This window comes from Cricetulus griseus, chromosome 2, assembly GCF_003668045.3.
Source record: "Cricetulus griseus strain 17A/GY chromosome 2, alternate assembly CriGri-PICRH-1.0, whole genome shotgun sequence".
Classification (NCBI taxonomy): domain Eukaryota; kingdom Metazoa; phylum Chordata; class Mammalia; order Rodentia; family Cricetidae; genus Cricetulus; species Cricetulus griseus.
In genome coordinates this window covers 97,034,012-97,059,458 of record NC_048595.1, presented here as the reverse complement: position 1 = coordinate 97,059,458, position 25,447 = coordinate 97,034,012, and the positions used below count along the sequence as shown (strand labels likewise).

The 25,447-nt window shown below is 46.2% G+C and overlaps 1 protein-coding gene and 2 long non-coding RNA genes across 7 annotated transcripts; 1 reads left to right on the top strand and 2 right to left on the bottom strand.

Annotated features, from left to right (window-relative positions):
* Nucleotides 1-802: 802 nt before the first annotated feature.
* LOC113834382 lies at nt 803-2,379 on the bottom strand. Its single transcript, XR_003482878.2, has 2 exons — nt 2,139-2,379; nt 803-1,778 (listed from the first exon to the last, which is right to left on the bottom strand). It is a non-coding gene; the product is annotated as an uncharacterized LOC113834382 (long non-coding RNA).
* Nucleotides 2,380-2,463: 84 nt separating this feature from the next.
* On the top strand, nt 2,464-4,102 carry LOC118238318. The gene is made up of 2 exons (XR_004768266.1): nt 2,464-2,596; nt 3,976-4,102. It is a non-coding gene; the product is annotated as an uncharacterized LOC118238318 (long non-coding RNA).
* Nucleotides 4,103-11,866: 7,764 nt separating this feature from the next.
* Trmo (tRNA methyltransferase O) lies at nt 11,867-22,392 on the bottom strand. Of its 5 annotated transcripts, none has more exons than XM_027403149.2 (5): nt 22,266-22,392; nt 20,910-21,084; nt 20,133-20,290; nt 16,006-16,647; nt 11,867-12,246 (listed from the first exon to the last, which is right to left on the bottom strand). In XM_027403149.2, exons 1-5 carry the CDS (start codon nt 22,339-22,341, stop codon nt 11,987-11,989), a joined length of 1,311 nt encoding a protein of 436 aa, XP_027258950.1. In that variant the 5' UTR covers nt 22,342-22,392; the 3' UTR covers nt 11,867-11,986. The 5 variants fall into 5 exon arrangements, with proteins under 5 accessions (XP_027258950.1, XP_035295777.1, XP_027258951.1 ...); XM_035439886.1 differs by lacking the exon at nt 22,266-22,392 and adding an exon at nt 21,978-21,996; XM_027403150.2 differs by lacking the exon at nt 22,266-22,392 and adding an exon at nt 21,619-21,971.
* Nucleotides 22,393-25,447: the final 3,055 nt, after the last annotated feature.

Genomic DNA, 25,447 nt, shown 5'->3' with positions numbered 1-25,447 from the left:
TATATCTGCACACCTGAAGAGGGCACCAGATCTCATAAGGGATGGTTGTGAGCCACCATGTGGTTGCTGGGAATTGAACTCAGGACCTCTGGAAGAGCAATCGGTGCTCTTAACCTCTGAGCCATCTCTCCAGCCCCTAAAAATAACCTTTTAAAGATTTATTTATTTATAATGTATACAGTGTTCTGCCTACATGTATGCCTGCAGGCCAGAAAAGGGCACCAGATCTCGTTATAGATGGTTGTGAGCCACCATGTGGTTGCTGGGAATTGAACTCAGGACCTCTGGAAGAGCAGCCAGTGCTCTTAACCTGTGAGCAATCTCTCCAGCCCAGAAATAATTTTTAAAAGATACAAATTATTGCTAAAACTCCTGAATGTCGCCGGGCATTGGTGGCGCAAGCCTTTAATCCCAGCACTCGGGAGGCAGAGGCAGGCAAATCTCTGTGAGTTCGAGGCCAGCCTGGTCTCCAGAGCGAGTGCCAAGATAGGCTCCAAAGCTACACAGAGAAACCCTGTCTCGAAAAACCAAAACAATCAAACAAACAATCAAAAACTCCTGAATGTCATGGTGGTCCCTCTCAGGAACTCTATACACACAGACAAAGCACCATCCTGGCCACACCAGGGACTTCCCCCTGTCTTACCTATGTATGTGACTTACACTACACACAAGTCGGGTTTCTTCTTTCTGCTCTGTAACAGCCCCATCCACAGACAGCACCTTTCTTCAGTGCCCTGTGATGCTCTGGGGCAGTGGTTCACAGCCTTCCTAATATGCTGAGACCCTGTCATACAGTTCCTCATGACCCCCAACCATATTATTTTTATTGCTACTGTTATGAATTATAATGACTATCTGTGCTTTCCAACGGTCTTAGGTGACCCTGGTGAAATGGTCATTTGACACCCCCCCAAAAAAGGGGTCGTGACCCACAAGTTGAGAGTGCTGCTCTAGTGGCTGTGTATTTGCTGGGTTTGAATCTTGCAGCAGTCTCGTTAGGCCATGATTATGTATTTCCCTCTTTAATGGATGCAACCAGTTTTCCAGAGTTGTTTGCCTTTCCACACACCCACCAGGATCTGCACCAAGGCTTGGGCTGCCCTGTATCCTCGCCCACACTTGCCAATGTCTGTCTTTTTGTGCTTTGCACTTGTTCATAAGGGAATGACCACCTGGTGGAGGCAGTATCCCACATCCTTCTGGCAGTGTGAAGAATGCATTGCTTGGAGGAGTGGGAAGCAAAGGAAAACGGGGCCAGTCACTTGGCCAACACTTGAGCACCGGAATTGACAGTGATGGAGTTGGAATGAAAAAGGCCAAAAAGCTGCACCACGAGGGGGCGTGTGGAGGCTTGAACACCTAGAAATGAACTAAGCTGGAGCTGAGAGCCGGGTCCAAGGCCGAAGAACAGACCCCTTCTGGATACGTGTGAGATGCTGAGAGGTGACGAAGATGCTGGGCTCCCGGATGGCTCGGTGGGCGAGGGGCTCAGGAATGAGGTCAAGGCTGGAAACAGCTTGAGATCCACAAGGGTGAGGGTTTGAGTGAGGGGTGTGTCTGAGATCTCCCAGAGAGTTATGTGTAGTCAGTGGAAGGCGGAGAAAGGACGCTTGCCTTCAGGGGGCGAGCAGAGGAAGAAGTGGGGGAGACTGCATCGCTTCCCTCTGAAATGCTGGCATGGGCTGAGAAGCGTGAGTCAGGCACTTGCAGCTCCAACAGCCCAAGGTCCGTCTCAGCAGCCGGGACTTTCTCCTGAACGAGCTTGCATCACCGACCTGAGAAGATGGTTGTGAAATCCGCATCAGGTTGCGTACCTCTGGCAGCGTCTTAGGGACAATGGGCACCAAAGACTCATAGCATCTTGGTGTTGGAGTCCTTTTCGCCTCCACAACTTTGCTGCCAATTAGCTATTCCGCACCCCAGGCAGGGAACTCACAACTTCCCACGGCAGCCCACTCCAATCCTGGGTACACAGGGATCTAAGAAAAGCCAATCTCAACTACTTGGGAAGTCAAAGGGAACCATAAAGCTGTTTCTACTCCAACGGGAATGCCCTTCATGGAGTCAAAAGCCAAAGACATCGTGAAAAATACTTTTCTATCCCCCGCCTTCCCCCTACGCCCCCGACACGGTACCTTCCTGCTGGGCTGGGGGTTACAGCGCCTGGCTGCCCCCAGAACGCTGCGGTGATTGCATCAGCATTTGCACACGGCCCCGGAATGCGCTCAGCCTTGCAGGCATTCCTCTGGCTCCTTCCAGCAGGGCCTACACCGCCTGGAACCCGGCCAGAGTCTCAGGGCTGAAGCGGTGCGTGCTGCAGCGCAGACCCACTGGGTTGGACACGTGGGAGGGATGAGCGGCCGCGATGAGAACAGACCCGCTGCAAGCCGCTTCAAGCTTCCCTCCCTCGGTGTTACCCGCTCCTGCCCTGTGCTGGGCTCTGAGAAAGAGCTGGGCGGATCTGATTTTCAAACGGCCCTTCCAGGCAGTGGATGCTTTGAAAGACAGGCTTGCAAGTAGGAAGGAAATGTGGGTCTGTTTTCTTTCGACTTCATTTTTAGAACTTGGCGTTTTTTCAAAGCAATACCATTAAGTAGGTCTTTTGGTTTTGTTTTCTATAAAATTGTATTAAGAGCTTCTTCTGGCCAGAGCCTGTGTCCCTTGGCCTACCTTGAATCCATCCCAGCCTGTCCGCAGAAGCTGTAGGAAGCCGCCTCGTAGATTAACTATTACATTTCTCAGCCAGATGCTGGGTCAGGGGTGACCAGAGGTCTCCACAATTCATATTCTCCACCTTTAAAAAATACTTTCCCTTTTTATTTTGTGTTATGAGTGTCTTATCTCCAAATTTGTATATGCACCACATGACCGCAGTGCCCCAGAAGGCCAGAAGGGGTGTCAGTTCCCCTGCAACTGAGGCTACAGAAAATTGTGAATCACCATGTAGGTGCAGGGAATTGAACCCAGGTCTCCTAGAAGGGCAGCCGGTGCTCTTAACCACTGAGCCATCTCTCCAGCCCCACGGGGCAACCAGAGGTATTATCTTTAAGAACTTCTCCCGTCTCCTTAGAGACTTACTTTCAAGTAGGATGGTACCCGCCATCTTCATGTACTTACTTGGGCATTCTACACTGACCCCGTTATGTGGACAATGAGAATTTGGCTTATGCCATTTTCTTTGCCTCCTTAACAGAGTCGTATCATAATTTTTGTCCCAGTGTTCAGTGTCTCTGACAATATCACCATTTAACAGGCTTTTTCTTCTTTCTTCTTCTTCTTCTTCTTCTTCTTCTTCTTCTTCTTCTTCTTCTTCTTCTTCTTCTTCTTCTTCTTCTTCTGAGGGGGGTTCGAGACAGGGTTTCTCTGTGGCTTTGGAGGCTGTCCTGAAACTCGCTCTTGTAGACCAGGCTGGTCTCGAACTCACAGACATCCTCCTGACTCAGCCCGTCCTGAGTGCTGGGATTAAAGACGTGCGCCACCACCACCCAGCTTGTTTTTTTCTTTGAAAGAAGGTCTCCTTAAATAACCAAGCTGACCTGAAATTAAGATCTTCTTGCCTCAGTTTTCCCAGGGATAGGAGTAGAGCTGTATACCACCTTGCCTGGCTAACACTTCCCCAAGAACCTGGTGACACACCGTTTTCTAGTTATGCTCAAGTCAGGGCTTATGTGGAAGGCCTGGATGGGAGGAGCTCATATGGAAGGCCTAGGCCTGGGTGGGAAGGGCTTATGTGGAAAGCCTAGGTGGAAGAGGCTTTTGTGGAAGGCCTAGGTGGGAGGGGCTGATGTGGAAGGCCTAGGTGGGAGGGGCTGATGTGGAAGACCTGGGTGGGAGGGGCTTATGTGGAAGGCCTGGGTGGGAGGGGCTTATATGGAAGGCCTAGACCTGGGTAGGAGGGGCTGATGTGGAAGGCCTGGGTGGGAGGGGCATTTCATTGTAGTGGGAGCTGATTCTGTGGTACTCTCCTTTTAGGATCCTCTCTGTGCCCGTATGTTGATATCCTCGATCAAACTCTCCACCTGTCCCATGCCAACCTCCACTTTGGTGTGATCAGTTTTTTTAGCTTCCACAAGAGTTAAATATATGATGCATTTCTGTGTTTAGTGTCTGTGGTTGTTTCAAAGAAAATGACCCCCATAGGGAGCGGCACTACTAGGAGGTGTGGCTTTGCTGGAGGAAGTGTGTCACTGTGGGGATGGGCTTTGAGGTCTCCTATGCTCCAGCTACGCCCAGAGACACGCTTGCTTCCTGTTGCCTTTAGATAAAGATGTAGAACTCTCAGCACCTTCTCCAGCACCCTGTCTGCCTGCACACTGCCATGTCCCACCATGATGACAATGGACTAAACTGTGAACTGTAAGCGAGCCTCAGTGAAATGTTTCCTTTATAAGAGTTGCCATGACATCTGGTTTCATCTGTGTTGCAGAAGATGAAAGGTTGGTTTGTTTGGTCAGGAGTTTGTTCGTTTGTTATTCAAGATAGGGTTTCTCTGTGTAGCCCTTGCTGTCCTGGAACTCATTCTGCATACCAGGCTGGCTTTGAACTCAAAGATCTACCTACCTCTGCCTCCTGAATGTTAGGATTAAAGCCACCAGCAAGCTGGTTTTTTGTTTGGTTGGTTGTTTTTTGACAGGGTTATATAGACCAGGACAGCCTCGACCTGCTGACCTCCCAGCCCCACCTCCCAATTGCTGAGATTACAGACGTGTACCAGGCCTGGTTTAGGATTTTACCTTATTTGATGGTGAATAATGAATGCAGCGTTGTACATATATTAAAAGTTCCTTAGTAACCAAAATTTTGTTTATCTCCATAGATGAACCAAAGTTATCTATTTTGTATTATTGTTCTTTCACAACCTTCTTCACAGAAATACATCCTTATTTACCATTTAAGGATTTTTTTTCATGCTAATCACTCCTGTAAAGCCCTACCTTCCACTGCATCCTGGAGGGCAGTAGCTAGATGCAGCCTAACCTTTTTGTTTTTTTCTAAATAGCAAACAACTCCAAAATTTAGTGGCATAAAACCATAAATATCAGCCAGGTGATGGTGGCACTCACCTTTGACCCCGGCACTTGGAAGGGAGGCAGAGGCAGGCAGATCTCTGTGAGTTTTGAGGTCAGCCTGGTCTACAGAGAAAGTTCCAGAACAGGCTCCAAAGCTACACAGAGAAACTATCTTGGGGGTGGGGAAATGCTATAAACATCTTGCCTGGTTGCCAGTCACCTTTGATTCCAGCACTTAGTAGACAGAGGCAGATGGATCTCTGTGAGTCTGAGACCAGACTGGTCTACAGAGTGAATTTGAGACCTATTGGAACTATACAGTGAGACTTTGTCTAAAAACAAACAAAACAGAACAAAAATCTCAACCTACAAACATCTCCCCTTCTTCCTGTTTGTTTCATTTCATTTTGTTTTTGTTTAGCTGCGCCTTGGCAGCTAGGCCAACTCAGAAACAGATGGTGTGAGATGGCCTCCCCGACATATTCAGTTACTGGACTGATGTCCTCGGAGCCTTGAAATGTCACTGCCAAGCAGGCTGATCTGCAGAGAGGGTCAGTGCTGATGCACAAGCTCCTCCCACCTCACTTTTTTTGCATGACTCCCCTAATTTCTCCTATTTAATTTGATGTCACTAGTATTGCCTTACTGCCCCTCATTACTTAAAAGTGCTTTTCTGCATTCAAAAAATTTTTAATTTTATTCGGTGTGATATATGTGAATAGAAGAGATGTCCTGAGGAGGACATCTAGTAACCCTGTTGTTCCTCTGAAGCAGGGTCTCTCTCTGAACCCTGAGCTCTTGTTTCTCAATAGACTGGCAGTCAGCAAGCCCCAGTGAGCCTCCTGTCTCTGCTCCCCCGTGCTGGGGTTACAGGCACATATGGAGCCATGTCTAGCTTTTACTGGGTCCTGGGATGCAACTTTGGCCCTCATACTTCAGCTGCAGGCACTCTTAATGGCTGAGTCATCTCCAGCTCCATACAAGTGCCGGAAGTATTTTTCAATGTACGTGAGCATGCATCTTGGCAAGAATAGGAAGGCAGGAAGGCTCAGCTGTTAGGAGAGCTTCCTGTTCTTGCAGAGGACGCCTGTTCAGTTCCCAGCACCCACATGGTGACTCGTATGTAGCTCCATTTTCCAGAGGATCTGACACCCCCTTCTGGCCTCAGAGGGCACTGCACACATGTGGTGCATTTACATACACCAGGCAAAACACTCATACACACACAATAAATCTTTTTCAATAATAATACGAAGTTAGGAGAGAAAAAATTCTCCAGTCTCCCCAGTGTTCCTAGACTGTGTCTGCCTTGGCTCTACCACTTCTCTCAGATACAGACTCCTCCGACACCTCCAAGTCTATGGACAGTCCCACATACTGCACACCACACACAGGCTCTGCCAAGCCAACCTGCTTGCCTAGACTTTCTCCTGCCCACCCCCCACCCTCCCAAACACACCTCAGTGTAGACACTCACTCAGTAGACACAGCCAGTCTTGGATTTCAAAGTGGGTTTTGTTGCTGACTCAAGTGACCAAGCTCAGGGCTCCTATCCAGACAGAGGGCAACGCCAGCCCTGGGAACACCTGGATAGCAACCTCTGCAGTCTCATAATAGGCGAGTGCTCTACCATACCAGTACACAGAGGGCCAACAGACGGGACGAATGAGTAGGCCCTATAAGCAGAGCCCCTCAGTCCAAACGGGAAGGACCACTTTGGCCATTTCTGGGCCAAGGAGTGCTGGTGGCTCAGACCTCAGCCAGCATCATCATGCACTGGAAAGCCTTCTACTCCCCAGAGACACAAGACTATGTCTTAAGGTCTGAGAGAGCAGGAAAACAGGAGGCCACTCTCAGGGACGAGGGTTCGGCCCAAGTTACCTGCTTGAACGTGGTAATTTCCATAACACATGTGTGATGTGGGTAGGTTTTGGCTCCGTGAGTCACAGGTGACATGGCAGGAAAAGCCATGTCCTTTATCATAAACACCATATTTCAGAGGGCAAGGTAGGAAGGACTTAGAGTGGGTGAGTGTACTAATGAGTTAGTGTACACTCACCCACGTCAGACCCTCTCCAACTGGAATGGAGGTCATTTGCCTTATGTTCCACATATAAAAATACTGTGTGCTCCTGGTCAGAGGAAATTCACAGTAGACACAGTAGAGAATAGAGCAAGCAGTGCCTTTCCCAGTGAGTTCCAGAGAACCCTCTGCAGAGACACCATTGGGCTGGGGATGCGACTCAGAAGCACAGCACTTACCTAGCAGGCAGGGTGCACTGTTCAACCCACAGCACAAGAAAACAAGTCATCTTCACCAGTGTGTGCCCATCCTTCCAGAACCACCTCACATGCATATAGCCTTATTTTGCACATATGGATGGGAAATGGAAAAATAAGGTACAGTTTACCTTTTACTCCACAAGTTTTCTGTTATATAAACCCTTTTCAATCACAAAGAGTATCTTAGCATTCATGTGATAACATCAACACTTCATTCACAAATATGTCTGGGACTCAAACACGGCTTAAGAGAATCAACATTCTAGGTCAGTGGCCCCAGTATTTCTGAAAGGACCGGTCACCAAATATTTCCAGCTTTGTCAGCCCATCTGTGTCATGTGTACTTTCTTTTGCTTCATTGGTTGAGTAGTTTTTTGTTTTTGTTTTTTTTTTTAAGATTTATTTATTCATTATGTATACAGTGTTCTGTCTGTATGCCTGCAGGCCAGAAGAGGGCACCAGATTTCATTACAGATGGTTGTGAGCCACCATGTGGTTGCTGGGAATTGAACTCAGGACCTCTGGAAGAGCAGCTAGTGCTCTTAACTTCTGAGCCATCTCTCCAGCCCGAGTAGTTTTTTATTATGATTGTCCAATCTTAGCACCAGCCAGAAAAGAACAGACTTTGGAGGGCCAGTGAGATAGCTCAGTGGGTAAGGGCACTTGCTGCCAGGCTTGGAGACCTGAGTTCAATCCCCAGGATCCACTTAGGAGAGAATCCATTCCAAGAAGTTGTCCTCTGACCTCTGCAGGTACAAATACACGCATATACATGTACACAGGTACACACACACACTTACTTAAGTGAATAAATGAAAAAATAAACAAATGTATAAAGGAGAGTAGGCTTTGGGTCACTGTTGGCCACAGCAGTCTGTGGACAGGCTGAAAGCTAGATTCCAGACACACAATCTAAAATATTGTTGAGATACCAAATGAGGCAGAATTTTTAAACTTGTTTTGTGAATTAAAAAGTCAAATGTAAAGAATTATTACACACTGGGCGTTGGTGGCGCACACCTTTAATCCCAGCACTTGGGAGGCAGAGGCAGGCAGATCTCTGGGAGTTCGAGGTCAGCCTGGTCTACAGAGCAAGTTCCAAGACAACCTCCAAAACCATACAGAGAAACCCTGTCTTGAAAAAAACAAAAAACTCCGAGCATGAAGCCGGCTCTAGGTGCTACTCTCTGTTGCACCTCCTACTCTTCCGCTGATAATCATTCTTCTCTTCCTTTGGGAGAGTGAGGGGGAGGAAGTATGGTCTGGGGGGGGGTCTTTTTTTTTTTTTTTTTTTTTTTTTTTTGTCGCCACAGAACTGCGCTGCTCTCAACCTTCTACTTTATATGCCAAGGAACAGAGCACAAGAGATTACAGACGCTCAGCCCTGAGAAACAAACATCTGTACCACACCCAATCCTCCCAAGGTTCATGGATCATTACAAAAGAGGGGATGTAAAAGGACACAAGAGCCAGAGGCAAGGGATGACTGCAAGAAGATAGTATCTTCTGGACAGCAAGACAGCTGTAAATATGAACTCACAGTGGTTTGTCAGCACACATAAGACTTGTGCAAGCCCCAGCCACCAAATCACTTCGTGGAGATGAGAGGCATCAAATCCCATCCCTAGTCAAGGAACTATTGGCAGCTGTTAGCTGCTGGGAGAGGAAGAGACAGTTTTGTGTAAGAGTGTAGCCCCTGAGAAGTCAACCATGTCCTAATGAAAGTCCTCACACCCAAAATGATGGTCTTTATGGGTTTAAAAAAAAAAAAGACATAGGTTGGGTGGGTAGGCAGGGGTGGACTTGGGAAGAGTTGGAGGGATGAATATGATCAAAACATGTACTCTCAAAGAACTAATAAAAAGTTTTTTAAAAGAGAGAGGGGCTGAGGAGATAGCTTAGTGGTTAAGATTTGATTCCCAGTGCCCACATGGCACTCATAATCACCTGTAACTCCAATTCCAGGGGATCTGGTACCCTATTATGACCTCCATGGGTGCCAGGCATGTGTGTGGTACAGATACACACACCCAAGCAAAACACTCCTACACTTAATTAATGTCTACTGATCTTATAGAGGATCGGAGTGCAGTCCCTAGAACCCAGGCCAGGCAGCTCACAATCTCCCTGGGCACCTGTTCTCATATGCAATACCCACATACAAACGCACACATACACATAACTAAAAATAAAGAAAAAAATTTAAAAAGGTAAGGCACATGCATTATATAAGAGGAAATAGCCGGCGTTGGTGGTGCATGCCTTTAATCCCAGCACTTGGGAGGCAGAGGCAGGTGGATCTCTGGGAGTTCGAGGCCAGCCTGGTCTACAGAGCAAGTGCCAGGATAGGCTCCAAAGCTACACAGAGAAACCCTGTCTTGAAAAAAAAAAAAAAAAAAGAGGAAATAGAGCTGTTTGTTTTTCTAGTTCTAATTCTGTCACAGATCTTGTGTTTTGGTGGTGGATCGGAGTATAAAATATACTCAAGCAGAGCAGTGGTGGTGCACGCCTTTAATCCCAGCACTTAGGAGGAAGAAGCAAGCAAGTACTGGGAGTTCCAGGCCAGCCTGGCCTATATAGTGAGTTCCAAGATGGTGAGATGATGTCTCACAAAAATAGTATAAAATATATTCAATATTGAAAGTTTAAAGACTTAAAATGAAGTTCCACAACTTCTACTCCAAACGCTAATTCTAACTGTATAGGAAGAAGTTCACTGAATTGTAGAGACTTTCAGGGTTTGTTTGTTTGTTTCTTGCTTTTTGTTTAATTTTGAGGGTTTCTTGTTTTTTGGGGGTGATTTTTGAGGCAGGGTTTCTCTGTGTAGCCCTGGGTTTTTTCATAGTAATCTATTTGTTTTATGTGGATACCATCTCCGGCCTCCACATACACATGTGCTCATAGCTACACAATACACACCCACACGAACAAATACACAGGAAAAGGCATCAGTATCAGACTAAAAGATAGGCCCTATCAATGCCAACCAAAATCTTAGCTTAATACTGTAATATACTTTAGATGTTTCCACTGGAAGAAGCCAGGTAAAGGCTAGAAGGGACCTCTGAGCTATTTTTACAACTTCTTACGATTGGTATTTTTAAAAAATAAAAAAATAAACAAGCTTTAGAAAAATCGAATTTAAGATTTTGTCCCAAAACCTTGTAAGTAACGTTAAAGGCAACAAACAGCTGCAAAGCAGACTGGCTCAGGAGTGGAGTGTCATCAGCCACAATGTCTGGACAAGTTTCCACAGGCCGTGGGGGCGTTTCCAAACCATGATCAATCAGCTCTGAGATCTGGAGCTGTGATCAGGAAAGAGTGTCAAGTTGACAGGTGTCTAATTTGACTACACCAGTCATAAATCTTCAGTTATCTCAGACCATCTCATTAAAATCACCTACAGGCCACACATTCCTATAACCGCTTCCTGCATGGCACAGGGCTGTGCAGTGTTAATTAGTTTATCAAACTGTAATACACTAACTCATTTATGCCTACTTCCTCCACAAACCATGACTTGCGGCACAAAATGCATCTCGAGCCAGATGTGGTGGCACAGACCCACTGCTCCCAGACCCAGGAGACTGAGGCAAGAGGATCAGAGCTCCAGGCCAGCCTGGGGTACATGATGCACCCTAATTCTGACCCACAGTTTGTTCAGCTCATGCTAACACCGAAAGCTGAGTCATGGCCACTTAACAGTCACAGAGTCAGAAACAAACCAGTAAGGACTTTCTTAAGGTGGGGGTAGTTTTCCTTTCTGATTCAGAATATTCAAAGGAGCTCAGAGTTTTTATTTGCTGGTGTGTGTAACAAAGTCCCTCAAATGCAGGAATTTAATCCAAAGATTTCTATAGTCACTTGGCTTTATTCGTTAGTCACCCAAGACATTGTAACTCAGTGTGATTTACAATAGAGAGGTCAGGCTCTTGAGTGGGAAAAGCCAATGTGAACTGATGAATGGATCAGCTTTACATGAAAACCCATTAGAGTATTCTATGTCAATGGGCAGTGGTAGCAAATGCCTTTAATCCCAGCACTCGAGAGGCAGAGGTAGGCGGATCTCTGTGAGTTCAAGGCCATCCTGGTCTACAGAGCAAATTCCAGGATAGGCTCCAAAGCTACACAGAGAAACCATGTCTTGAAAAACCAAGCCAGGCAGTGGTGGCACACGCCTTTAATCCCAGCACTCGGGAGGCAGAGGTAGGCGGATCTCTGTGAGTTTGAGACCAGCCTGGTCTACAAGAGCTAGTTCCAGGACAGGCTCCAAAGCCACAGAGAAACCCTGCCTCAAAAAACCAAAAAACAGAAAAACCAAATAAATAAATAATGAGTATTTTCAGGCAGTCACCCACAGCAGCACTTTGGGAGTCTTCAGCATTGGAGCAAAGCACACGGTGAGTACTGTATATCTTATAGCTCTCAGGGAAGTTTAGTAACATACTTCCTTCACCAGGCTTGATGGCACACACTGGAGGCAGAGGCAGGTGGATTTTGTGAGTCTGAGGTCAGCCTGGTCTGCAAAGAAAGTTCCAGGATACATAGAAAACAGTCTCAAAAAATCAAAATCAAAACCAAACCATTTCCTTCAAATAAATATTTTAAAAGGCACCAACCAAAGCAGTAAAAGGGCAAAAGCAGGTACATCCAGAGATCAGCTAGGCTGTCTAAAAACACAATGGGGCTCCTCAAGACCCCAGAGCCACCAAGGACTCCTCAGGGTCAGTCATCTCAACAGGCTCAGAAGCCAGTTTAATCCGAAGAACCTCAGCAAAGCCATCGCCAAACCAGCATGTGACGTGTGCTATGTCGACAGTGAAGAAAAAAAGGCGGTCCTGACAGAGCTTCCGTCGGTACACAGATCGAGGGTCTGCTGACAGCACAGCCTCGATGGCACGCTTGGCTTCGTCTGTGGACTCAAAGTATCTAAATGACACCTGACCAGCACCTGCAACAAGAAAGACACAGCCTGTACTTACAGTCACATAATCTGACTTGGAGTTTCAGCATGAAATGTGGCAGATCTACATGTCACATGAAAGGAACAGAGTCTGGAAACCTATTCACTTCAGAGACTTGCACCTCCAAAACTTCTCTTCTACTGAACAAAATACTCAAAGTGTATTTTTCACAGGTCTCCAAAACAGTTGAGGCAAACTTTCATTTCTGTCCCAAATGCCATTCTTTCTATGTTCAATCTGTACTTTAACTTAAAACTCTTGTAATTTTCCTAATGGAAGAGACATTGTCAAGGAAACAAGTGGCACTCCCAGTATTCTCAAAGCTGCCCACCACCCACCCCAGACATCTTTAATTCCAGCAGTGGAGAGGGAGGCAGAAGCAGGAACATCTCTGTGAGTTTAAAGTCAGCCTGATCTACATAGAAACCTCCAAGCCAGTTAATGCAGAGGGAAAGAGGGAGGAAGGGCAGAAACAAGGCATCCAAACCCCAGTGCTAGAAGCAATGCCACATGCCTAACAGAAGGAGAGTCAAGGACAAAACTTCAACAAACCCATTAAAAGCTCAGCACCCTCACAGGGGCCCAGACATGTATTTCAGGTAAACAGATACCCTTTCAAGTGACAAAATTCTTTAATATATTTCAATTAAAAAAAAAAAAAACAGTATGTATGGGCAGCTGGAGAGATGGCTTAGTTAAGAGCACTTGTTTTGCAAAGGACTCAAATTCAGTTCCCAGCACCCATGTGGTAGCTGATAACCATCCAAAAATCCAGGGGATTTAACACTCTCTTCTGACCTCCTCAGGCACCAAGTACACACATACCCACACACACCCATGCAGGCAAAACAATCATATGCATATAGTAAGATAAGTAATTCCTGTGTGTGTGTGTGTGTGTGTGTGTGTGTGTGTGTGTGTGTGTGTGTGTGTGTGTGTGTGTGTGTTTTAAGGGACTGGTGAGATGGCTCAATGAGTAAAGGTGTTTGCTGCTAAGCCTGACAACCTGAGTTCAATACCCACCCAATGGTAGGAAAAATAAAGAACTGACTCCTTCAATTTCCTCTGAAATCCACATAGCTACTATGGTGTACACAGTTGCAACACACACACACACACACACACACACACACACACACACAAAATGAATGAATGAATGAATGTTTGGGGGCTTTTTGTTTTTATTGAGACAGGGCCTCTCTGTATAGCCCTGACTTGTTTGAAACTCACTATGTAGATTAGGCTGGCCTCAAATTCACAGAATTCACCTGCCTAGAATGATACCAACCACCATGCCTAGCCAAATGGGTTTTTTTGTTTTCTTTGTTTGTTTGGTTGGTTTTGAGACAGGGTTTCTCTGTGTACCCCTGGTTGTCCTAGAACTCACTCTGGAGACCAGGCTAGCCTCTAACTCACAGAGATCCGCCTGCCTCTGCCTCCTGAGTGCTGGGATTAAAGGTGTGCTCCACCACCGCTCAGAGGCCAAATGTTTTTTTAAGTGGCATATAAAACCCCATGTGGCCTCATGCCCTTGCTGTTGCTTCTGGGACCCTCCTCAGTGCTACATGACCTCTCAGGAGCCACACACCCTTCCTCTTGGGGCCATGCAATGGCTCTCCAGAGGCTGGCTTCCTGTCCCTGGTCAAGCTGATTCACTCCATCTCCTTGGTGTGTGCTCTGATGTGTGTCCTCTAACACTGCCCTCTCCTCATTATGTCCTGTGCCACCATTGCTTTCTAACAGCGTGTGTTTCTGTGTGCTTTGCACAGCAGCATGCTGACCTGGGCTTACGTCTCTCCACCCATTAGAATGTAAACTCTGCAGAAGCAGAGGTCTTCTGATGCCCTTTCCTCACTGATGTTTCTCCCACAGGTCAGAACAGTGCTGCAGAGGCTCAGCGAACAACTGCACAGTGCACAGGTGCGTGTCCCTCTTCCCATGGAGGGCTCAGGGAACAACTGCACAGTGCACAGGTGCGTGTCCCTCTTCCCATGGAGGGCTCAGGGAACAACTGCACAGTGCACAGGTGCGTGTCCCTCTTCCCAGGGCCATGCTGGTTGTTAACTCTCAGCCCTTTGGGTATCATCTCCTTGGAAACAAGCTACTTTTTTGCTAGCATCCTCATTCCCACCTCTTAACAGCTACCAGCTTCCTTCATTCTCCATCTGCTATGGACTGGAGAACCCAAACAACACATGCTAAGAACCATGTATTAAATGGGCTCCAAAACAGAGCCCTGTGGCCTTCCTTTGGCAGGAAGTGCATGTCCTGTGGGGAAGCACTATAGCAGGAGGGTCTTCTCTCCCTGCCAGATCCTGGGGTCCCCTGACAGAAGAAAACAGATACCTTTTAGGACACATAGAAAAGCAAGTAAGAAATTGAGCATATCCAAGTATAGACCAAGCACTATCTACCATTTGAATACTGTTAGAAAAGAGAACAGAGAAAGGCAAGCAAAGCAGGAGAGACAGCTCAGTGGTTAAGAGCACCTGCTGCTCATACAAAGGACTTGAATTTGGTGTTTACTGCCCATGTTGGGCAGCTTGCAAATGCCTGTAACTCTAGCTCCAGGAGATCCAAAGCCCCCACCCGTTTTCCACCAGCTCCTACAAAAACACATACCCCCAAGACTAACACACATGCATATATGCTATTAAAATAGAATAAATATTAAATAAATGAATGAAAGATAAGGGCTGCAGGTCATGGGCATCTCCTGAGGCAGCAGTCACTTGCCACAGGTGCCTTCTGAGCACCAGCCCTAACCACCAATTTAAGGGCTGTCAAACAGAAAGGGTCATGTGATAGTGCACCCACCATTTATAATCCAGGGGGCTGGAGAGATGGCTCAGCAGTTAAGAGCACTGGCTGCTCTTCCAGAGGTCCTGAGTTCAATTCCCAGCAACTACATGGTGGCTCACAGCCATAAATAATGGGATTCTGATGCCCTCTTCTGGCATGCAGGTGTATATGCAGATAGAACACCATATTCATAAATTTTTAAAACTATTTAAAAAGCTGGGCAGCAGTGGTGCACGCCTTTAATACCAGTATTTGGGAGGCAGAGGCAGCTCCTGAGAAGAGGGTCCCAGAGCCAGCCTAGTCTCCAGAACAAGTTCCAGAACAGGCTCCAAAGCTACACAGAGAAACTCTTGACTCGAAAAAAAACAAAAGAAAAAAAAGGGAGGGTGTCTGGAGAGATGGCTCAGTGGTTAAAAGCACTGACTGCTTTTCCAAAGGACCAGGGTTCAATTCCCAGCACCCACATGACAGCTCACAACTGTCTGTACTCCAGTTCCAGGAGACCTGACACTCTTACACAGACATATATGCAGGCAAATGAAAATAAAAATAAATATATATATATGTATATATATATATATATATGGGGCTGGAGAGATGGCTCTGCGGTTAAAAGCACTGACTGTTCTTCCAGAGGTCCTGAGTTCAATTCTTAGCAACCACATGGTGGCTCACAACCACCTTGAATGAGATCTGGTGCCCTCTGCTGGCATGCGGGCAGAAGACTGTATACATAATAAATAAATAAAAAATTTTAAAAAACCTGTTTTCAGAAGTATCAATCCTAGCTAGATTTCATTATAAAGAAAAGCTTGTCATTTGACTGGGTCTGTAGCTAACATGCACAGGCTCTGATCCCCAGCACAGTAAGAACCCATACGAAACAAAGGAAGGTGAGCTCATCTCTCACTCAGGCTTAGGAGACCCCAGGTACCCTAGCGTACCTCCTGGACTGAGCTTCTTCAGGTCCAGCTCAGCATGAGGAGTAAACCGGACTTGTAAAGAGGGTGCAGGGGCCTCCTTCACCCAGGTGGGGACGACACTGCAGGGCACTCTGTCAGTTGTCCTGGCATGGCAGGAAGGCCACCGTGTCTCTGCACTGCTCCCCTGCAGGCCCAAGGCATGTTCCATGTTCCTGGACCTATCTGTGCCTTCATCCAGAAAGCTTTTCAGATCCTGTGGGCCACGCTGCTCTTCAGCCATACCCACACTGTCACTTCTGCTTGATTCCAGCACCAAATCCACTACTGTCTCTCTATCCTCAGGCGAAGTGTGCTGGATTTCTGTACTGTCTCTGGACTTTGTGAAGTTTTCTTCTGGGGTTCTGTCTTCAAGGCATGTCTGTTTCTCCTCAGTGCTACGGCCATGCTGTGCTTTCCCACACCCTAAGGGCAGCCGCTGGTCACAACTGTCAGCTGTGCCATCAGACTGGGATGCAGGCCTCAGCAGACGGTGGTTACTCTGCACATTCAAATCTTCCAAAGGCTCCTCGCTCCGAGGTGAATCATAGTCAGCAATGTAGGGCTTTATGTCTAGCACAGGTGTGCCATGTATCATGTCAATTCCAGACAGGTATACAGCGCCACCTGCAGGGGAACAAAGATCCTCTATGTGTTTACAGTGGATAGTGCAACAGGCAGGATTATCCCTAAGTCTCTCTCCAAAAACCTGCTTGCACCTCACTGAGCCCTTACACTGTTCTGCCTGGAAACCCACATTGTCACCTGCCAAACTCTACTCCTCAAGGCTCACACCAAACATGTCACTTACAAACCTTCCTGGCTCTTTCTTCTGGGTTCCACGGAGGCGTAAGTGTATAAACTTCCACTCAAGCCTTTTCACCCAGAAGGACAATGGCTTACCGATGCCTCTATGCCTTGACAGTGAGCAGGCTCCTGGAACACATGTTGTGGTTACTCATCTTTGCATCATTCCTAGGCACATGTCAGTCTTCGGCATGTCACCAAGACCAATGTGTATTTCTACTATGGCAAGCAGACTTCAGGAGGCCTGACATGCTCCCCAACTTGGTGCTCATGTCCTGTGTAACCCCTCCACTGAGTTCAACTTAATCTAAGCCAAAAAAATATGGCAAAGAGTTCTGATACCCTCCAGTGATGGTTTCCATATAGGACTCCTTGCTGGCCACAGACTCAACCTGACCAACTTTCCCTGCAGCCCAGTAAAGTGCACAGGCATGCTGGGAACGCCCAGGTGCCAAGCAGCCATGAGATGCCCTAGAAATGTGGGCAGTGTTCAGAACCTGAGGGTGACTCCAGACAATACCGCAACAAAGGTGGGGCCCTCAGTCCTACATTTATGAGGAAATGGGTTCTGTAATAACCTCACTGCAGAGAACCAGCAAAGATGAGCACATCCTTCTGACCCCTGGAGAAGTTTTAAACATATCAGCAAGGTGTGCTGCCCAAACAGATACACTTTGGATCATTTTGCTACACAAAACCAGAACTATGTCCATGAAGACTGAAAAAACTGAGCAGGGCACAAGACCCTACAACTAAATACTAAGCCAGGTCTCCGGCTGTCCCACTTGCATGGCTGTTGTCCACTTCCTGCTACTGGTACAGAGCATCCCTATCCTGAGTCTTGGAACACTAAATGAATGAGAACCAAAACACAACATGTGCTCACATGATTCAAGAAGACCCAGATGTCTGAAACATGCTATATGCAAGGCTGGAACTGGGTAAAGATGACACACGATTATTTAAATGATGGGATTCATAGGAGAACCCAAGAGTTCATAGCAAACTCCTGTTCATGGCTCCAGGCTGTCTTTTGTCCCTGTGCATGAATGCTATTAATCATGCTCTTCACTTGTCAACTGGCCTCTGACACGGGAATGACTGGCTCGCAACAGGTATAAAAAGCACTACTGTCTCCACCCCCACATTATTCATAATTGATTAGTGTTTGCCCATTTACTTTTCTGATTTCACCTCCCTCAACAGAGACTAAGTTCTGTGTGAGCAGGAATTTTTATCTGAGCTAATCACCAATGGTATCTCTATCATCTACAAAGCCTGACACAAAGTCAATGATTTTTAAAAAAGATGTATAGTATGGTGGCTTGAATGAGAATGGGCTCCTAAGGCTCATATATTTAAACACAGTCCCCAGTTGGTGAGACTGTTTGAAAAGGATTAGAAGATGTGCCTTAGCGGGGGTTGGTGGCACACGCCTTTAATCCCAGCACTCGGGAGGCAGAGGCAGAAGGATCTCTGTGAGTTCAAGGCCAGCCCGGTCTACAAAGCAAGTGCCAGGATAGGCTCCAAAGCTACACAGAGAAACCCCGTCTCAAAAAACCAAAAGAAGAAGAAGAAGAAGAAGAAGAAGAAGAAGAAGAAGAAGAAGAAGAAGAAGAAGAAGAAGAAGAAGAAGAAGAAGAAGAAGAAGAAGAGCCTTATTGGAGAAGGTGTGTCAGTAGGGGTGGGCTTTGAAATTCCAAAAGCCCATGCTTTTCCCAGTCAGCTCTCTCTGCCTCATGCTTTTCGATCAAGATGTAAGCTCTCAGCTACTGCTCTAGCACCATGCCTGCCTGCTGCAATGCTCCCCACCATGATGGTCATGGATTATAATCTAAAACTGTAAGCCCTGAGTAAATACTTTCCTTTATAAGTTGCCTTGGTCATCGTGTCTTACCACAACAACAGAACAGTAACCAAGACAATAGTAACCAAGACAAACAATTTGCATGAACAGAAAATGTTCTAGTGCTGTTGTCTAATGTAATAAGTCATCTTAAGAAAGCCAGGTGGACAAGCAACTGAATATGCTGAAAACCTACCCAACAACTGAGCACAATTCAGCAGAGTTCAGGGCTCAAGAAGAACAAAATAGCCTCTTGACTATTTAGTCCAACATCCTAAAGAGCCCTGAAGACCTGCTGTGTACCATCCTCAGCAAAAAAAGTTCTGTAGAGTCAGAGAGGCAGCCCCCCCCCCATGCTTCCACCCACTTCAGGAGCAAGCAATCAAGATGCAGCCTGGAATGGGCTCCCTACTCCTCTCCATATGTTGTCATCTTCTGCCTCTCTAACAAAAGCTTGGTCTGTTATTCCAAAGTAAGAAGCTCTCTGAGCGTGGGTGGAACTCAGCTGGCAGAGTGCTTGCCTACTATGCACCAAGCCCTGGGTTCAACCCGAGCACCATGTAAACTGGGTGGAATCATAGAAGTTCAAGTTCAGTCCTGTATGGATTTATATGGATTTGAATGTCAACCTGGATACATAAGTCCTGTATCAAAAACAACAACAAAAACCAGAAGCTCTCTGAAAATGTCTGACTAGGTTATACCTGAGCACAGTTAAAACCAATCCCATATTCTACATGGCACTTCTATAGTCTGACAGATGCTAGAGCCTGTAATGCAACATCCCAGGCCACTAGCACACAGCACAGCTGATAGCCTTCACTACAGCCCAAATGTCTCTTTTCTTCAGGATGCAAAGAAGAAATGATACCACTCTTCTGCTTTCCAGAAATGCATGAACAACTGGGCACTATGAATCACAGCTGAAAATAGTCAATGAATTTTAATCATCTTGTATTTCCTACATCCCAAGTTTTTGTTTGTTTGTTTTTGTTTTTGTGTTTCAAGACAGGGTTTCTCTGTAGCTATGGAGCCTGTCCTGGAACTAGCTCTTGTAGACCAGGCTAGTCTCGAACTCACAAGTGCTGGGACTAAAGGTGTGCACCACCACCGCCCGGCTACATCCCAAGTCTTAAGAAATGTTATTACTAATCTAATGTTTTTTGTTTTGTTTTGTTTTTATAGCAGAATGATAAAAAAACAAGCTCTGAGCTCCTTCTAAGAGCTGGTTTTGTAGTGTTTCCAATGCTGACACCCTTTCAATCACCATACATCTCTAATTTCTGAGGGCTCTCAAAAGTGACAATACAGTGTTGGCATGAACAGCAGCTACAGTGAATTCTAAACTGATTTTATAAGACTTTTAAGAGTAAGACAGGAAAGGTCAAAGTAGCAGTGAGTGAGAGACCTTCCACCTTGCCCAGCAGCCAGCATTAGTAGAGTAAAATGAGTGAGTTACCTTCCACCTTCTCCAGTTTGGCCAGGGTCAGTCCTATTGCATTAGGGCGATGTGGGCTCCTTGTGGAGAACACGCCAGTCTTTGCCCCATTCAACCTAGGCGGCTGCACTTTTGCCTTGTAGTTCAAATGGCCGTTTTTGTGAAAAACAAACAAAATCCTATTGAAAACAAACCAAACAGCTTGTTTAAAAAGGACAGATTATTTTAGTATAATGATTTCGGAAGGGAATGTAATCTCCCACTAATTAACAGAAAGAATAGTTTTTATTGGCTGGGTGGTGGTGGAGCATGCCTTTAATCCCAATACTGGGGAAGCAGAGGCAGGTGGATCTCTGTGAGTTTGACACCAGCCTTGTCTACAGATCGAATTCCAGGACAGGCTCCAAAGCTACAGACAAATCCTGTCTGGAAAAAATAAAAATAATAGTTTTTATTGACTTTATCGGTCATAGGAAATAAGCCCTCCCTCTGTCCTTGTGGGCAGAGCAGCATCTCCACATGCTTGGTACTCAACACAAAGACGGGCCTACAGCAGGAACTTACCAAACTTATACGTGGCCAAGTGAACACCACTTCCAAGTGCCTACTGTTTGCCATGTAGTACGCTAACATTTTTCAAATATGCAAATAATCAAATGCACAAATTGGGTATGGGAATCCATACATAATCCATAGTTATACAGATAAGTGTGGTGATGATGGCAGCCTCCAAAGTTGCCTTCAGCTGGCATACATTCTCAGTACCCATTCTACACTTCTAACTATAAAACAACTTACCAAACATGAGAAAACTGTTCTAGGCCCATCAAGGAATGTTCTGGATTATTAAAGATGTTCTTTCTGATCTTTAAACAGGCTCTGGAGTGGCTACAAATGGACGGCTGCCTTGGAGTACCATTCTTGGCTGAGAAACATGATTCCAAGTAGCCTATTGGCTCAGTTAAAAGATTTCCTATGGAAGAAAATTGGTAAGATTACTCAAAAGGTCAAAGATGTAACAAAACATGTTTTCCTCTCATGTGTTGATTTCATAGTTCTAAAATCTAGGTACAACACAACTACTAAAAACATGTTTAAATACAGAGTCCTGCTAGTAGCTCAGGCCAGCCTCGAACTCATGAGTCTCCGGCGTCAGTCCCATCCCGCAGCGGCTGGGATCACAACTGTGTACCAGCATACCCACCTCAATATTTATTTATAATTACATAAACACACAAATTATTTTAACAAACGTTTTGATTATATACTGAGGTAGAAATCACAATGACAATTGATATTTATAATTACTTCTTTGTGGGTTCTTTGAAGAGACATTCCAGATCTCCATTTTACCTCATTTGTATTAAATCTGTCTTATTAGCACAACCAATAAGACTACAAATCTGGGATTGTCTCTCATTAAACATTTCCTTACTATTTATAAAACTCTATTACTTATACACAGAAAAGATTATATGTAGTACGAATGTAAGTTAAAGTATAATACCAGCCACACCAACCACAGTGCTACTAACTGCTTGCATCTCTGTAGGCTGCTTCCAAGGAGCTGCAATCTGATCGTCCTCATTTGTTTCCTTTCAGAAACAATCTGATCACATGTACTTTTGAGCCTAAACAATACTGCATTTACTCTGAATTCTATAAAAGCCGACACCACAGTGTAAATCATCTTCCTAGACTGGCTTTCTGTGCCCATCTACATTGTGTATGTTTCCGACAACTTTCAAGTCTTTTCTAAGAGTATTTTCGGGTACTGCTGTATTATTTTTGTTTGGTTTTTTTGTTGTTGTTGTTGTTTTTCGACCCTCATCCATGATCCTGTGAAAGAGGATTAAAGATAGGAACCTAGGGCCAAATGAGCTCTCTGTAGCTCCCTAGGAGACCATAAAACACACGTGGCCAATCAAGCTACTGCGCTGGGACTGAGGCCAGGCCACACCCCGTGTGACAAGAACGTAATACGTCACTCCCGTGGGCGTTGGCATGTCACGTGATAGCACGGACACATGACCCTCGCTTTGGCGGCAAGGACAAGAACACCCGTCTGGCAATTCGCGTTCTTCTCGGCGAGGAGGCCGGCCGCTTAGCATGATGCTGCTGCGGGCGCGGCGCGTGCGGCTTCCTATAATTTACCTGTCTCCAGGGCGGGTTGAGCACACCCGCACGGGGCCGCAGGCGCGCAAGGGCCCCGCTCCGCCAAGCCGCGCATGGCTGCGAGCCTCTGAATCGTCTACGCGCCGTGCGCAGCTTTCCGCTTCCGCTTCCGCCCTGTAGGCTTGGGCGCCTGCGCAGTAGTCGCTTGGTGCCGGGTTTTGGCGCACACCCGCAATGGCGGCCCAGCCGCCGCGTGGAGGCCTCTGTTGGGCGCGGAGAAGCTGAGCGTGCCGCCCAGCTCCCACCCATTATGCGGCGCTGGCGCTCTTGAGACAGCCTGCGGTGTCCCCGAAGGGGGGACACGTGGATAAAGATGTACACGCAAAGACACCCTTGAATTATGAGCGGACTCCATGGCCAAAGGATGACCCGCAGTTCACAGGGAATCGGTGTGAATGTCAGTGATCACAAACCCAAAGAGCTGGAGTTTGGGGGATCCTTTTTTACGTTTATGTGTGCGTGGGAACACGTGGAAGTCCGACCATAGTGCAGGAGCCGGTTCTCTCCTTTCACCGTGTGGCTCCGGGAACCAAATTCGGCTCTTCAGTGTTAGCGCGCTGAGCCCAAGAACTGGAGGTTAAACGTTTAAAATTCTTCTTGGGCGTGGGCTACATTTACAACTCTGCTCCATTTTTTCAGTAATAATCGTTTGTCGGGAAAGAAGCCCAAGTGAATCAAGGTGGTGCATGTTACAGCCAGCGTAGGCTAGGAGTTAATAATTGGGGACGTTTCTTGAGCTCCAAACCACCGAAACCAAAATGAGAGTGAAGAGCCCCCCCCACACACACACACACACACACACACATCGGAAAGCTGGGACCAGCAAGAATTGTACTTTAATCTCATGCAATACCCAGCTGTCCCTGCACCAACTGCCTGTGTTTTAACCACTTGTAAGAGTCTTTCAGCCAAACTGTTTCTTTGCATACATAATTGTTTCAGAAATTTCAAAAATCTTGTTCGTTTAGAAGGGGCGGGGGGGGGAATCCACCTCACATTACCTGTAACATAAATACTAAAAATATATAAGTCTACAGATTAAAGGCTTAACCATGAAAAACAGTTGCTTCTAAATTCTTTGTCACTGACTAGCAAGTCACGAGTAGGAAATGGCCAGTATTAGGAGGCAGGTTTTTAAGAGGAAATTGTGGGTTTTCTAAAAGTTAAAATTGATAACCGTGTCCTCTTATCAGGAGTTTTGTACATGAAACTTGCAAAAGACTCTTTTTTTCCTTTTTTCTTTTAGGAGATACTGGTTTAGCTAGACAAACAAGTTTGAGAACCCTTGGGCAACATCTGTATGCTTCAAAAAATAAGCCGAATAAACTGCAACTGCCACTAGTCGGCGCTGTTAATACGATAGTCAAAACCGAAAAGTAAAAGGCATTTGTCCATTCATGCTAGTCACTTGATAACCATACCAAAAGTGTATAGTTACCAACTGTGCCAACTATTGAAACTCAAAGTAGACTTGGAGACGCTAGACCTAGGAATCTGCCTTAAAAACAAACTAAGGGGAGCTGGAGCAATGTCTCAGCCGTTAAAAGCACAGGCAACTAGCTCTTCCTTAGGATCCAGGTTGGATTCCCAGCACCTATGTGGCGGCTCACAACCCGCAGTAACTCCACTTCACAGGATCTGATGCCCTCTTCTGGCCTCCACAGGCACCTGCACACATGTGCACACACACCCCAAATTAAAAGCTAGGCATGGTGGCTCTTGCTTTTAATCCCAGCGCTGGGGAGGCTGAGGCTGGCTTATCTCTGAGTTGGAGGCCAGCCAAGGCCACAGGTACACAATTTTTTTCAAGACTCCAGATGTAGCTCCAGCACACCCAGACTACTTCCTGCCATAAGAAGAGGGCAGCACAAAGTAGAAATAAGGTGGATTCTTGGGAAATTCTTTTTTTGGGCGGGGGGGGGGGTAGACCAGGCTGGTCTGGAACTCACAGAGATCCGCCAACCTCTGCATCCCGAGTGCTGGGATTAAAGGCATGTGCCACCAATGCCTGGCTTATTCTTGGGGAATTGTAATGCATGACGGCAAAGCTCTACACCAGCAAGAAAACAGCAATAATTTGATTCACAGGGTGTCTGGATGTAGTTAAGAAAGTAGCATGGACTTATAGGGGATGGTGGAAGGAAACAGGACAAGGGGCTGGGGGGATGGCTCAGTGGGTAAAGTACTTGCCATGCAACTAAGGGACTAGAGTTTGGGTGCCAGTGTAGTGGCCTGCAGGAGGTAGAGACAAGCAATTCCTAGAACAAGCTGGTTGGCTCAAGTATTAACTCTGGGTTCAAATGAGATGGAGAGCAATTGAGAAAGGCAGACATCATCATCCTTCTCGTATGCTTGTGCATACATGGGCACTCATGAAGCCACACACTTTCACTAATACCCAAGAACATATACACACACACATTTTTTTTAAGTGGATTGGGGATGTAGCTCAGTTGGAAGAGTGTTTGCCCAGTGTGTTCAAAGTCCTTGGTTCAAGTCCTAGCACTTCATAAAGCCAAGCATGGCGACACATGCTTGCAAGGTGAGTTTTAGACCAACCTGGACTATATAAGACCCTGTCTTCAACACAAGTGATAAAGAAAAGAAAAACCTGAGTGGTTAAGAGCACTTGTTGCTCTTGCAGAAGATCGAGGTTCAATTCCCAGCACACACATAGACTGGCATAACTCCCCATAAGTGCAGTTCCAAAGGATCTGATGCTGTCTTCTGTGGGCACCAGGCATGCTGTGGTGCACAGATGTACGTGTAGGAAACATACATAAAATAAAATTTTAGCTATATAGAACCTTAGAGCATAGGCAATTCAAAAAGCATATATACCCATGTGCCTAGATGTCACCTCAAGTAGAACCCTAGGGAAGAGACCTGAGCACCTGCATGTTCAAAGGCTCCCCTGGTGGCTCTCATGAGCCACCCATTGTGAGGGGTGGGTTTGCCTTTTTGATACAACCTCAGAATCTAGCATATGGTCTTACTGAGTGAGCTTTTATTTGCCAATGTCTGTGTTATTTTTAGTCTCCAATGGTAGCCCAAGGAAAATCTAAATCAATGAAATACCAGGGAATGTTTTCAAATATTTTCCCACCAAGAATCATTTGTGTTCCTGGTCTCCTATCTTTTTAAGTTCACTGTTACCATTG

What these genes read in the sequence shown, in the direction of transcription:
- Trmo (XM_027403149.2), bottom strand. Translation starts at nt 22,341, where the DNA reads ATGCGCGGCTTGGCGGAGCGGGGCCCTTGCGCGCCTGCGGCCCCGTGC. An exon ending in TCAACCCGCCCTGGAGACAG is followed by an intron (nt 21,085 to 22,265) that starts GTAAATTATAGG and finishes TTTCTTCCATAG; the next exon opens with GAAATCTTTTAACTGAGCCA. An exon ending in GAACAGTTTTCTCATGTTTG is followed by an intron (nt 20,291 to 20,909) that starts GTAAGTTGTTTT and finishes TGTTTTCAATAG; the next exon opens with GATTTTGTTTGTTTTTCACA.